General features: G+C 46.1%; 1 protein-coding gene across 2 annotated transcripts in view; it reads left to right on the top strand.

The window, feature by feature from the left end:
* The first annotated feature begins 871 nt into the window (after positions 1-871).
* The window catches only part of LOC121931843 (RING finger protein 145-like), a 32,155-nt gene continuing 18,340 nt past the window's right edge, over positions 872-14,686 (top strand). The window contains exons 1-7 of one of the 2 annotated variants that reach the window (XM_042469926.1): positions 872-2,503; positions 4,290-4,398; positions 5,848-5,939; positions 7,180-7,415; positions 9,518-9,696; positions 10,317-10,457; positions 11,291-11,473. In XM_042469926.1, coding sequence (XP_042325860.1) covers positions 2,335-2,503; positions 4,290-4,398; positions 5,848-5,939; positions 7,180-7,415; positions 9,518-9,696; positions 10,317-10,457; positions 11,291-11,473 — 1,109 coding nt within the window. In that variant the 5' untranslated portion in view covers positions 872-2,334. The remainder of the gene's footprint in view (positions 2,504-4,289; positions 4,399-5,847; positions 5,940-7,179; positions 7,416-9,517; positions 9,697-10,316; positions 10,458-11,290; positions 11,474-14,686) is intronic. The other variant, XM_042469927.1, reaches the window with a different exon arrangement.

Below are 14,686 nucleotides of genomic sequence, written 5' to 3'. Positions count from 1 at the left end.
GATTATTTCTACAGTGTGTTTTGGACCTATGTTTGTATGAGGACAGTTATAAAAAAGAATCGCATCCCATAAATCGCTTTGCTTTGGTTCCAGGCCCCCTTGGACTCCCAAATTCATTTTCTATGCCACCTTTCTCCTAGGAAGGGACACAAGGCGGTTTACAGGACTGAAAACATCTCAACAGATCTTAAGATGCTCAAGTCCCCATGGTATAAAATGAAGTAACAAAATGGCATCCCTTGCCCTGTTGTTGTTGTTGTTGTATGCCTCCATTGCCTTCCTCTGAGGCTGAGAGAGTGTGACTTGCCTAGGTTTTATAGGGCTGAACAAGAATTTGAACCCTGGCCTCCAGAATTTATAGTCCAGCCACTCAAACCACTTCTACACCAAGTACTGTAATTCTGCTTTCCTATTAAAACAGTGGGTCTCAACCTTTTTTTTAGACTACAACTTCCAGAATCCCTGAACAATGAGCATACTGGCTGGGACTTCTGGGAATTGAAGTCCAAACAAACCTGGAGGTCCAAAGGTTGAGAACCACTGCACTAAATTGTGCAAATTTGTTTATTATAAATGTATTTTAATTTATTATATATTGATATTAAAAACATTGATATTGTTATTAAATTATAATATTATAATTTATTTTAAATTGTCCAAACGGTGCCCTTTAAGAGATGGGGGACTTCAACTCCCAGAAGCCTCAGCCATGTTGGCCAATAGCCAGGGGTGCTGGGAGTTGAAGTCCAAAAAAAGCCACAAACAAGATGGCGCCTGAGGGCCTCATTTTTTCAACTCTCTTGTGCGCACGCGCGCGCATGCGCACACGATTCCGCCTTTTACGCGACGTGGCTCTAGAAGGGTCAGTGCCCTCAAACAAGATGGCCGCCTTGGCTTCACTGGTGAGGGATTCCGTTGTTTCAAGGGGCGGAGGAGGAAGAGGAAGAGTGTGAGGGAAAGTGAAAGTTGGGGGTTTGGGAGAGGAAGAGACCAGGAAGGGGAGCGACTGGTAGGGAAGGCTGCCCCCCATTCCCTTTCTCAGCTATCCTCTCTCTCTTTCCCTAGATAGACCCTCTTCCCTCAAACCCTGGGACCCCTAAGACCCCAGACTGACTCTTACCATTTCAACCCCCCACCCCACCCATAACTGAGGCTGCCCTTGGGGAAGAAGGAGGTTCAAACCATCCCTAACCCCTTCCTCATAACTTACAATCTATCCCTGACCTTTTCCCTAATGCTCAAAAGCCCCCCCCCAAGCACAACCCCCTCCCCAAATTTCTTGTTAGAAACCTGGCTGCTTAGATACTCCCCAATCCCCCTCAGTTTTTATTTTTTAAACTATCCCCTTCCAACCTCTGAATCCCCCTCCCCAAAATCTGTTCCCCCCCTCCAAAAATTATTGACATGAATGGCTGTGCAACCCCCCCCCATTGAAATCGTGCTCCCATTACATGCCTCTCCCCATTAAATTCCCCCATAAACGACTTTTCCCACTAATTCCCCCCCAAAACATTAAAATCCTGTCTCCATTAAATCCCATTCCCCATTAAATTCCCTACGAAATGCCTTCGCCCATTACATTCCCCACTGATTCTCCCCAAATAATTGAAATCCTGTCCCCATTACATGCCTTTCCCCATTAAATTCCCCTTTAAATGACTTCCCCATTAAATTTCCCACTAATTTACCCCCCAAAATTAAAATCCTTTCCCCATTAAATCCCATTCCTTATTAAATTCTCTACTAAATGCCTTCTTCTGTTACATTCCCTACTAATTCCTCCCACAAAACCCTGAAATCCTGCCCCCATTAAAAGTCTTTTCCCATTAAATTCCCTACTAATTCCCTGCCCAAAATTGAAATCCTGCCCCCATTAAATCCCATTCACCATTAAATTCCCTACTAAATGCTTTTCCCCATTGAATTCCATACTAATCTCATCTCCCCAAATAATTGAAATCCTGCCTCCCATTAAATCCTTTACCCATTAATTTCCCCACTCAATGCCTTTCCTGATAGATCTGGACCACTCCATTTTCCATTTTCTGATCTTTTGAAGCCCCCAGCCACATTTTCTTGTAAATCCCCCCCCCTTTTTTTTTAATTTTTTTTTTATTTTCTTTAAGAATTATTTTCTGGTGCTTGTTTCCTCTCCTTAAAAATCTGCTCCTTTCCTGACCTAAGGCAATAGCCCTTGCAAAGGGGAGGGGTGGGTGTCCTTTTGGGGGAGGGAGACCCCCCGCTGTTCTTTCTTAGAGCTGGTGGGTTAGGGGCTAGAAAGGAAAGAGGGACAGGTTGCTGGTGCTGGGGAGGATTTGAACCCAGGGCTCAGCCATGCCCTCCAGGCTGGAGAAGTTGGCCAACGTGGTCCTTCGGGTGCCTAGCATCGTCATCCTGGATTTACTCTACCGGTGGGACGTCCAGGCCTTCGCTGAGCTGATGCGCCCCAAGTCCCCGCAGTCTTACATGCAGAAGCATCACCTGTGGAACATCTACTATGCAGGTTAGCTGTCAGCCTGAGCCACTCTCCTGGCCTTGGAGGAGGTTGCCTTGGTTGTATGGTGGTCCCTCCACCTTCGCTGGGGTTAGGAGCGAAGAACCCCCGCGAATGTGGGGAAGCTGCAAATAAAAAAACACCATCCTTTTTACTTGAAATAACAGCTCTCTAGGAATCTCTGGGTCCTCCAGTGCTAGTCATATGGTCAACATCTGCCAGAGGTTGATTGTAGAAGCATGCTGGACAACCCTAAAAATGCCTAGAGAAGTTTTTTCTCTAGGAACATTTAGGTTCCCCAGCATAACTCTATGGTCAACTTCTGGCAGAGTTGCACTGGAGGACCTAGAGAGGATTCCTAGAGAGGATGTATTAATCAAAGCCACAAATAATCAAAGCCTCAAAAACCAAAGCCACAAATGTAGAGGACCAACTATAGTAGCCAGAGCCTAGAAAGAGTTTACATACAGGACTGTATTTTGGACAGTAATCCCACAACCGATGTGCTGACTTGGGGCTTCTGGGTGCCATAGTACCAAAAAGTATCCAGTGTGGTGTAATGGGTTTGAGTATTGGAGTACAAATCTGGAGACCAAGGTATTACACAGGCTAAGCGGAGAATCGAACCCTGCTCTCCAAAGTCAAAGTCCAATGCTCAAACCACTACACCACACTAGTTACAACTCCACCAGACTAGAAATTCACAGTGGTGTAGTCCAAAAAGTAATTTTTTCTAGGCTGGACTAATAGTGCATGCATGGAGCTCTCTTCCCCCTTGGTTTGGGATCCTGGCAGCTGTAGTCCAAAAAATAACTTTTCCAAGCTCTTCTCTTATTGCTATCACTGCCTCTGTTCACTAACACAGATGTTATTTAGCAAGTGTGGTTAGGCCTCTAGGTTGTAAAGTCTATTTTATTTATTATAGTATGTTTGGTTAGAACTAGAGAAGCTTTGGCTCTAATTTGAGAAGGAGTTTCTTGCTAAACTCCATGGGACTTGAACGGAAAATATAGAAGATACTCTTAAGAGCACCTGTTGTTTTCTTTGCCTGATGTAGGCAGGCACACACAGTTATAGAAGTAACTTACGTAAGCAATGGAAGCAACTTAAGTTCTGGGAGTAACTTAAGTGACCAAATGCATGTGAAGAAGTAGACTTAAGTCTACAAAACCTCATGCTGCCCACTTCTTTCTTTACATACTGATTTTAACATGGCTATATCTTTGAATTCTGCAGTTATGGAAGAATTAGCTAGAGCAGAATCCCACTGCTACAACTCAATACTGGAAGTCTATATTTCTCCAGCCCTCCTTCACCATCCTCCCAATGCTGATGCTATAAAAAAAATCTAGCTAGATGGAGGTTGAGGGAAAGAGGGCTGGGCAGCGGGCATAAAAAGCCTTTGTAAAACTTTATTAAATGACATATATTTAAAGACCCTAAACTCAGGCTGCCAGACTTTGGACATGTCATGAGATGGCATGCCTCATTGGAAAAAAATAGTAATGTTCGGTAAAGTGAAAAGCAGTAGGAGAAGAAGAAGACCACAGCATACATGAATTGACTCTATCAAGGAAGGTCTGGCTGTCCTGAGTTTGCAAGAGATGAGCTGAGTACAACAGTGGGTGTCTATCATACAGTGGATGACTATATGTCGAAGCCGACTTGATAACAAAGTACAACAACATTTGGTGGAAGACATACAAGGATTTGAACTGGCTTCCCTAGCAAGCAGAACAGATTGGCATTGATGTGATTTTAAAGTGCTCCTCTCCTCTTCTCTTTCAATCTTTAGGCCACATGGTGTGTGTGGTGGTTTTGCTTCTCCCCGTCCGGTCCCTTGTGAAGTTGTACCTCTACCTCCTGGCAGTTATGCTGCTTTATGTGGGCCACCAAACAGCCTGGTAAGTGCCCAGATACTTCCCTTGGAGAACTAGAAATCACTGCTCAAAGAGTAGGCTTCCTAAAACATTAGGGTCTCAGAGGGTATGGGGTGGTGTGGAGAAGGTCTCCCTCTGAAGTCTTTGCATTTGAAAGGAACTGACTCGGGGATTGGATAACACAGGGGTGCCTTATGCTGACCATTACTCCTGTGGGCAGCTACCTGAGGTCTGGGTGAAACGTGTTCATTGTTAGTCTGGCCCTCTCCATGGGAAAGAGTTGAAACTTATGGTCAGTTTGCAGACTTGCAGTCCTGGGTTGAATAGATTGGTTGGTGGAGGACAGAAGCTCCTAAAACAGAAGGGTCTCAGAGGGTATGGTGGAGGACAGAAGCTTCTTCATAGGAAGAAACAAGAAGGTATTCAGAAAATGATAGCTATCTTTTAAACATGGAAAAGGATGCCATGTAGAAGATACAGCTGCTTCAGAGACCAGTGGAGAACTGATTCCAAGAAAGGAGATTCCACCTAAATATTAGGGGAAACTACAGTTGAGTCTGACTTATCCAAAATTCAAAACCCAAAACTGGTTTCATGGGTGACTAAGACAGTGGTCCAAAACACACTGCAAATATAATGCAGTCTGAGACCACTTTAACTGCCCTAGGGAATCCTGGGAATTGTAGTTTATTGTGGCGGCAGAACTTTCTGATAGAGAAGGCTAAATGTCTCCTAAAACTACACTTCCCAGAATTCCCTAGCATTGAGCCAGGACAGTTAAAGTGGCCTCAACCTGGATTATTTCTGCAGTGTGTTTTGCATTAGTGACACCTCTGCTTTCTGATGGTTCAATATACACAAACTTTGTTTCATGCAGAAAAATATGTAGAATATTATATTAAATTACCTTCAGGTTATGTGTATAAGATGCACTATAGGAAACATAAATGTATTTTGAATTTAACCCGGGGTTCTATTTACAAGATATGTCATTATGTACATATATGAAAATACAGGCTTCCAAAAATCCAAACTCTAACTGGTCCCAAGCATTTTGCATAAGGGAGACTCAACCTGTTGAGTACTCTAACAGCTTTTTGACAGCAGAACAGGCTGTCTCAGATTCTCCATAGAAATCGCAACTTTCAAGACTGCGTGAGTTGTGCATTCCTGCATGGCCCTTGTGGTTCCTTTCAACTCTAAGAGTCTATGATTCTATGAAATGAACTACTTGCTGCATTTGAATGGGTAGGAATCATGCAGCCCCCTATGTATTTATAGAATGCAACTCCCAGCAGCGCTAACCATCATAGCCAGTAGTGAGCATTGCTGGGCAGTGTTATTTCAACAACATCTGGAAGGCTGCTTAGCTCCTACCCCTGCATTATGGGATCTCATGCCCATAACTGTCAGATTTTTATTTTGGAAAGGCCTGTTCCTGATACAAAATGTCTTCCTTGGCTCTTTTTCCAGGGATTACATCCGTCATGAGATGGAACGTGAATTCTATGGTGCTGTATACCAGGATCCCATTGCACTGGGCCGCTTTGCTACCGCACTCACAAGTGAGGAGGGGAAAGGGAGGGAGCAGCTTCATTGGTGTGTTAAACTGAATTAACTTCCATTGTACCCCAGCTGCTTAGGTTTCAGTTGTTTGTGGGGAGCATGGACTGATGGAAAAGGAAATTATTTGTAAGGCTGCATTGAAGGATCCGTGTCTGTATGGAACCTGGCAGGCTGCAGTTCAGAGGCTGAGCACATACCTTCATATTGAATCCTTCCCATCTCCAGTGAAAGGGATTTTGTGGAGATTGAGGAAAGTGATCACCGTATGAGACCTTAGGAGTAGGAGTCCTGTGGTCCTCCAGATTTTGGAACTGCAGCTCCCAGGGTTTCCCACCCTTTGCTACACTGGCTCAGGATGCTAGGAGTTGCAGTCTGTGAGGCATCCACTTATTCCAACACTTTTCCCACCAGATATAAGGTACAGCTAAACTATAGAATTAATGCAATTTGACACCACTTCAACTGCCTTAGCTGATGCTGTAGAGTATGGGATTCTGGAATTTGTAGTCTTGTGAAATATTTAGCCTTCACTGTCAAAGAGCTCTGGTATCACGACAAACTACAAATCCCAGGATTCCAAAGGATGGAGCCATAGCAATTAAAGCAGTGTCAAACTGCTTTAATTCTGCAGTGTGGCAGCAGCCTAAATCTCCCCTGCCACCACATGTGAAGACTTCCACAATCTCACAGCCACCATCAAGAGTGAGGGCTTTTTCTTATCCACACCTTTGTGGCCAATGTAAAGACCTCCTCCTTTCCTACTTGTGGGGACCTACTAGATGCCATCAAGGCACACATAACAGGGCTTTTTCTGTAGCCCTGGAACTCCCTGTTTTGGTTGATTCCACCTCTTTTGCACTTATGATGGACAGCCAAAAATCAGTCCTTTTTCACATGGCCTTTAATGTTCCAAATTACTCTGTTTTTCAGTTGCATTTTAGGATTGTTTTTAGACTCTTTTTGAAAAGTTTTTAAAAGAGTATTTTAATGTGTTTTTTAAAATGTTTTTATCTTTGTGCTATGTTAATTGTTTTTACTGTTTACTATTTTAATTGCTGTTCATCGCCTCAGGAGCTCTTGTGGGTTGGGAGGCAATGTAGAAGTATCTGAAATAAATAAAGTCAAAGCCGAGAGCACCTTAAAGCCAAAGTGAGGTCATGTTGGAATCCTTCCCCTTCATGACCCCTTCTGGTGTCTGGGATTCAAAGGACCCTTCTTGATCGTGTGCTTCATTCCCAGGCCAGGTCATCGTGGTCACCCTCTGTGCCCTCCTGCTGCGGACTAAGCAGGTGTGGCGCTTCTCTGCCCCGCTACTCCCCTTGGCTGCCCGCCTCTGCTGTCTGCCACTCCAAATCCTGCCCACCGTCAACACCTTTGCATCTGTCCTGACTACCCTGGAAGTTCTCTACGTCATTGTTTCTGGCTTGTCGCTGCCGTTCCAGTTGGCGACTGCAGCCTTCAGGGAAATCACTCAGGTGAGGAATGGCTCCCAGTGGGGTCTTGGTGCTTGTTCTTTCCCCTACAACCTCCCCTGGTCACAGTGTATATTTTGAGCTCTTCCTCCACATACATCTCCTCTCTGTAGTTCCATACCAAAGCTACATCCCTTCCCATTCAGCCAAAGTTGAAGTGCCCTGGGAGCAGGATAAAGCACAAGAGCTCCGTGTAGTTGGTAGTTTGTCCATGTGTGTACAGTGGGTCCTTTCTATCAGCGGACTGTCGATCTGCAGATTTGACCACCTGTGGATCACCACACCCCATATTATTCAACTTCAGTGTGTGGATACAAACACACTCATTGCCATCACTGAATAATATGGGGCATGGCCATCTGTGTTTTTTGCCATCCTGGAGGCTGAGACGGATCCTGAAACTAAACCTCTGCAGATTGGACACTGTTTGTGCCTTTAAGGGGTAGGCAACCTTTTTGAGCCGGGGGCCGGGTTGCTGTCCCTTAGACAACTGGGGGGCCGGAGGCAAAAAATAAAGTAATTTTAAAAAAAATTAAATAAACAAACAAACCGGGACAAATGTAGGACAAATTTTCAAATGGAGGACACTTTAAAAAAAATGGAGGACACATGAAAAAATTTGTTGATTTTTTAAAAAATGTATAAAATGCATGTTTCTGAGGCTTCTATAGTCAATTGCCCTCCCGCGCCCCCTCGCGCGAGAGGCCAAGGCCCCGGCGGCAATCGTGGCAGGACCAGGCTGGGGCCGGTCCCAAGGCCTTGCCGGGCCAGATTCGGCCCGCAGCCCATAGGTTGCCTACCCCGTGCTTTAAGTCATCTGTCAACTTATGACAATCCTATTGACTTCAAGGTTTTTCTTAAGGATTACTCAAGAGTTGTTTTTTTTGCCTGTTCCTCTGAAATATAGGCAGTTTACAGACCGCCCATTTGGGGCGGTCTGGCCCGCCCCTTTCCCTGCCGGAGCGGGGCCTCACGGCCAGAACGGCAGCCACTAGGGCCCTGATCCGCTGCTTTTTCGGGCTGCGGGGAAGCGGCAAAGGCTGCTTCCCTGCAGCCTGAAAAAGGGTGTGTCCCTGGGGTTTCAAGCCCCAAGGACACCCCGCGGTGGCGGGGAGCAGAGAAAGGGCCCGCTTAGCCCCTTTATCGTTTAGTCCGCTGGGCACAGCCGTTGAAGGCTGCTCCCAGCGGACTAAACCTGGAAGGAGCTCCGAAACGGAGCTCCTTCCTGCTCCGTTTCCAGGGCGCACTAAGCGCCCTGGCGCGGAGCTACTACGTCATGGACGCGCCGGCCTGTCTAAAGGCGGCGCGGCCATGACGTTCACGGCGGCGACCGTGCGGAAGGGCCGCCGCCGTTTAGTGCGTGTTCGTCACGCACTAGGGTTAGGGCGGTGCAGAAGCACCGCCCTTTCGTAACCCTAGTGCGTGACGAATACGCACTTAAGTGCCGGTCTGTAACCGGCCATTGTCTTCAGCCCGATATTCATTGGTGCTGTACCCTGCTTTGCTTCCAAGATTGGACAGCATATGATGCCTTTAGAATATTTAGTACATGGCAAATTTAAAACAAAACAAAACAAAAAACCAAAAAACATTCAAATGTATATCTACTACTCAGGATGTTCTCTTTTTTAAATTGTATTGTGATTTGTTGTTTTTAAGAGATGTGTTATTATATGAGCTGATTTTATCTAATTGTAATTGTGACGTATTGTGAATTGATAATGGCTTATTATTATTATTATTATTATTATTATTCAGTGCATGCATGCTCTGCAGATGGGAAGGGTCCACTGTATGTTCAAGTTGCCTGCCAACCTATGACAACCACAATAATTTCATAGGTTTTCTTAGGCAGGGAATCCTCAGAGGTAGTTTTGCCCATTCCTTCCTTTGAAACAGCCTGCAGCGCCTGGGATACATTGGCAGTCTCCCATCCAGGTACTAACCAGAGCTGACCCTGCTTATCTTCCAAGATCAGACAGGATCTGGTGCTTTTAGAGTATTTAGGCCCAGTACCCCATGGCAATTAAACACAAAACAACCTTCAGTGCATGCATGCCAGGCTTAATGGGTGTGTTCTCCTCTGGCCTCTTGTTGTGTTCCAGGCACTGGAGGTATACCATCTGGTCACACTGGGAATGTCACTCTGGAGGCAGCTGGCCGTCCCACTCTTGTTCCTGGTCTTCTGGCTGGCTTTGTTCACCCTGCAGATTTACGCCTTGGCTTCTTCCTCTTCTGGAAACCTTTTATCCCACCAGGGGTTGATCTTCGTCTTCCTCAGCAGGTAGAAAGGGGGTGGCAGGGGCAGAGCAAAGGTGATGGGTTGGGGCAACAAGCAACATCTTCACTGGTCATAGTATCCTGAAATTGTTAATGTGGGCAGATTCCAAGGATCAACCAGCCCAACCCCCTGCAAATGCAAGGATCCCAAATGAAACCTTTGTTTGAAAACCCCCAATGAAAAAGAGTCTCCCACCTTCCAAGATACTCTATTCCCCTGTCCCAGAACTTGCTTTCCAGACATTTTACCATCTGGGTTGTATTCTTCGACCTTTCAGCTCCTCATGTCATCCCTGTTGGATAGTAATGTCTTTGTCTCCCAATCTCTGCTTCTGTACTTAAATATTGCAGTTGCTTGCTAGTTATTGCTGTGATAAATAGGGAACAAAAGGGGCCACTGAGGCTGCTTCCTGCTGCCACTGTAGGGCAACAGGGACTTAGTCATTATCAGTTCACACAGATATTTTCTACCCTCAACCACTTGAGCTATGGTTTGGACCCTACCATCAAGAGCTGCCCTTGACCTGCAAGAGATCATGCTGAAATGTATGGGACAAGATAGAAAGATTAGATGATTGAATTTGGTATGATCCAGAGTTCAAAGGTTTTTTTCTCCTTTCGCAGTGTGGCGGAGTGCTGCAGCACACCTTACTCCCTCGTCGGGCTGACATTCACCATCTCCTACCTGGCCCTGGGACTTCTCAAGTTGTGCAAGTTCTACCTGGCAGGCTACGGCGCCTTTCAGAATGGCAATGTGATGCACAGGTGAGAGCAGCATGGTCTTATTCTCTCCAAGATGGGCCAGAAACTCCCAGACTGAACTCTTGACTTGTGCCATGAATTTACTGAGTGGCTTGAGGACTTGTCTTGTCCTTCACCTTGCAATCAGATGGCAGGAACACTCATTTGTCATACAGGGAACCCAGAAATGTTCTAGAAATGCTAAAAAGAAGAGTTGTAGCTGAGTGCCAGCACATTTTTTATGCAAGCAGATGGTCCCAGGTTTAATTTAAAACACATGATGCTTGAAGGAGTACCTCTCCCTACATATACCTGTCCAAGGATTGAGATCTGTAGGAGGAGCCTTCCTTTGTGTCCCACTGGGGATGGGCAAAACACTGTGGGAAGAAGCGAGGCAAAGCTTTCTCCACCTGGCACCAGGGTTGTGGAACGTGTTTCATTCTGGCACTGCTAAAATGTCTGACTTTTTGCAATCTAACAACAAGAGAGCCAGTGTAGTGTAGTGTTTTGAGCACTGGAGATCAGGGTTCGATTCTCCGTTTGACTATTGAAACCCACTGGGTGACTTTGGGCAAGTCACACACTCTCAGCTCCAGAAAATTCCATGATAGGTTTGCCTTAGGGCCACCATAAGTCAGAAACAACTTGAATACACACAGCCACAACAAATCCAACAGCATCTGGAGTACTGTGTGCCTCCCACTTCAAGAGAGAATCATAAAGCCTCCCATAAACATCTATATTGCATGCACTTTCATTCTCCAGCTCTGCCTGCCACTTGGCCATTGTTTTTTCCCTCCCCTTCTCCGGGCATCTCTGTGCTCCCCTACCTACCACTTCCCTCTTCTACCTTGCAGGGGTGTGACTGAAGGGGTGACCTTGCTACTGCTGGCTTTGCAGACAGGCCTGCTAGACCTTCAGCTCCTCCAGAGGACCTTCCTCCTCAGCATCATCCTTTTCATTGTGGTGACCTCCACCTTGCAGTCCATGATCGAAATAGCCGACCCCATCGTGCTGGGCCTGGGGGCTTCACGGAACAGGTGACCATATTCCCCTTCACCCATGGATAAGGGAGGATTGAGAGCAGTGTTGCTGAGAACAGTTGTTGTGCCCTCTGCCCCCTCCACAGGGATTGGTACCTCAAAGCCCCTTGTCTCCATGGTTTACCAGCAAGGCAGTACCAAGAATTCCTTTCTACAAACACTTATTGGTTCCCAAAGCATTACACAGCCCCAGAAATCTAGCTTTCCTACCCCTCCAGTCATTCACAGGGTCAGGATAGTGATGAGGCCTACAGGGGCTGCCCCTGCAGGACTATAGAATCATAGAGTTGGAAAAGACCACAAGGGCCATCCAGTCCAACCCCCCTACCATGCAGGAATTCTCAGTCAAAGCTTCCCCGACAGATGGCCATCCAGCCTCTACTTAAAGACCTCCAAGGAGGGAGATTCCACTACTCTTCGAGGGAGTGTGTTCCACTGAGGAACAGCCCTTACTGTCAGGAAGTTCTTCCTAATGTTGAGGTGGAATCTCTTTTCCTGTAGCTTGCATCCATTGCTCTGGGTCCTAGACTCTGGAGCAGCAGAAAACAAGTCAGCTCCCTCCTCAGTATGACATCCCTTCAAGTATTTAAACAGGGCTATCATATCACCTCTTAATCTTTTCTTCTCCAGGCTCAACATCCCCAGTTCCTTAAGTTGTTCCTCATAGGACATGGTTTCCGAAGGTGAGGCCCTCTGTTTGTGGCTTCGGTAAAGAAGAAAAACCCGGCAACTCCCTCACTTTTTAAAAGAAATATCAGCACAATTTTAAGCATTTGTTCCCTGAAATTCCCACAGATAGTCTCCCGAACGTGAAAGGATCCACCCCAGCCACAGAACCCCATAGTCTTGGTCCTGCCTTCAAATACCCAATTGCTTCTGTGTGCCCTTCTGAAAATGGTGTCAGGAGTGCCAGTGCTACTTCTTGTCACCATTTTGAGAAATTATGGCAAAATAATAATATTTGGGTTTACTGGAGGGTCTGGCAAGAGTCCCCCCCCCCCCCCGAGTCTTCTATCAGCCCACCAGGCACCCCAGCCTGAGTCCTCTCCTCCAAAACAATTGGGGGCAATTGCCCACATTTTGACAAACGGCACTCCTGGAGGTGTCTGGGTGTGACACTTCGCAGGAAAATACATAAACTACCTCAACCCACAGCTTTCAGTATCAAAAAATAAACTAGATAAAGCAAACCTTGATTTTGCTATTTTTATACAAGGGACAGTATTTTATTACCCCATTGTGTATGATGGGACTTGAGCATCCACAAATTGGTGTTGGGGGGATACCAAACCCCAGCGATACTTGGTTCCAGCGAGCCGGGAACCAAACCCAAGTGGATACCAAGGGCCCACTGTATACATGCCTTCTGGAGCACAAAGGTGATGACCTATAAAGCCATATAGGTCCAGCCTATCGAGAGACCATGGCCTGTTACAGACAGGCCAAAATAAAGCTGCTTCGAGTCACTTTGGAGGTATGGTATTTCAATGATGCATGTGTTCTAAGAATCCAAAAGCCGCACCAAAGCCACGCTCCAGTCCTAAGGACTGGAGTGCAGCTTTAGTGGGGCTTTTGGACTTGTAGGAGTTATGCATCATTGAAATTCCATACCTCCAAAGTGACTCGAAGCAGCTTTATTTTGGCCTGTCTGTAACAGGCCCAAATCTCCAATATGAACCTCCCAGGGTCTTAAGATTCACAGCAAAGAGCATTCTTGGGTCCCGCTACCTCCACAGGCTCCATTTGAAGAGGACATGGAAAGGGCCTTTTATACAAGTGACACCATTTGAAAGCCCCTTCCCTTAAGCAGCTAGGCTAGCCCCCCCTTGATCTGCTCTCATTGGCAAGCAAAGACCTTTTTGTTTAAACACTTATAATGATAGCAGGAAGGCTTCTAAGTGAGATGAGGTGTTTATTCTGTGTGATTTTAAAATGATTTTGGTGCTGTCTTGATACAGTGATTTTTAATTGTTTTTTAAACAATTATGTTTAGTTTTTTATTGATTTCTCTTTGGGAGCAGCCTTGGGTCCCTCCTAGGAGAAAAGCAGCAACAAATGAAATACAGGTTGAGTCCCCTTATCCAGAATTCCAAAATCGGAAACTCCCAAAATTGTCCACATAAGTGACTGAGATATACCAAAACTTGTGGTTTCATGCACAAAATTATTAGAAATATTATGATAAATTTATCTTCTGGCTATATTATAAGGTGTATAGAATTTCATGTTTACGCTTGGGTCCCATCTCCAAGATATCCCATTATTGATTAATAATGGTTTGAATGTTGGACTATGATCTGGGGACCAGGGTTAAATTCCTCACTTGGACACTGGGTTTCACTGGGTGCCTTGGGCAAGTCAACTCTCTCAGCCTCAGAGAATGGCAATGAAAACCTCTCTGAAAAAACTTGCCAAGAAAATCCTGTGATAGGGTCGCCTTAGGGTCACTATCAATTGGAACAACTTGAAGGCAATACAACAACCAAAAAATTCCAAAATCTGGAAAATTCCAAAATCCAAAACAATCTGGTACCAGTCTTTTCAGATAAGGGAGACCTCAGCCTGTCAATAATGAAATGAAATGCTTGCTTTGACCTCTGTGGTGAGGGGGAATCTCCCATCCCCTTTTCACTTTTAACCAGAAGTACTCATGGGTCTTGACTCCATGTGCCAAATAAACTCCACCACTGAGCCCCAGCCTCCGTCTAGCAGTGATGACTCCACCCTGCCCTTCTCCCCTAACTGTCTTCTCCTTCTGCCTCTTGCAGGAGATGACCCTCGCGTGGTCATGCAGTGCGGCCATTTTTTCCATGGCTTGTTTACGTAAATGGTTCTATGTACAGGACACCTGCCCTCTTTGCCACCAGCCGGTCAAACCCGTGCCAACCCCGAGAATCCCGGAAGCCAAGCTGGAACACAAGTAGCGGAGCCTGGGCCAGAGGCAGGGGAGATTCCTGACCATGAAGATGGCGAACCAGTTGCTCACAATAGCCCAGAATGCTCTGAGGTTGGCAGGACTGCAGAGGCTGTGGAGACCTATAGTGGAGACCTGAAAGACTCCTACTTGGCAGGGCCAGAGGGGAAGACCTGCAGCAGTGCAGCAGTGGCAGCAGGGAGAGAATGTCCCTGGACACACCTCCCCTCAGAGAAGTGGAAAAATCTGCTACAGCTGCAAAATGTGTCCATGACCCACTAGGTTGGATGCCCACG

The sequence above is a fragment of the Sceloporus undulatus genome, chromosome 5, assembly GCF_019175285.1.
Source record: "Sceloporus undulatus isolate JIND9_A2432 ecotype Alabama chromosome 5, SceUnd_v1.1, whole genome shotgun sequence".
Lineage (NCBI taxonomy): Eukaryota > Metazoa > Chordata > Lepidosauria > Squamata > Phrynosomatidae > Sceloporus > Sceloporus undulatus.
Note: the sequence above shows the minus strand (reverse complement) of the source record. Positions and strands in the feature narration are given on the sequence as shown.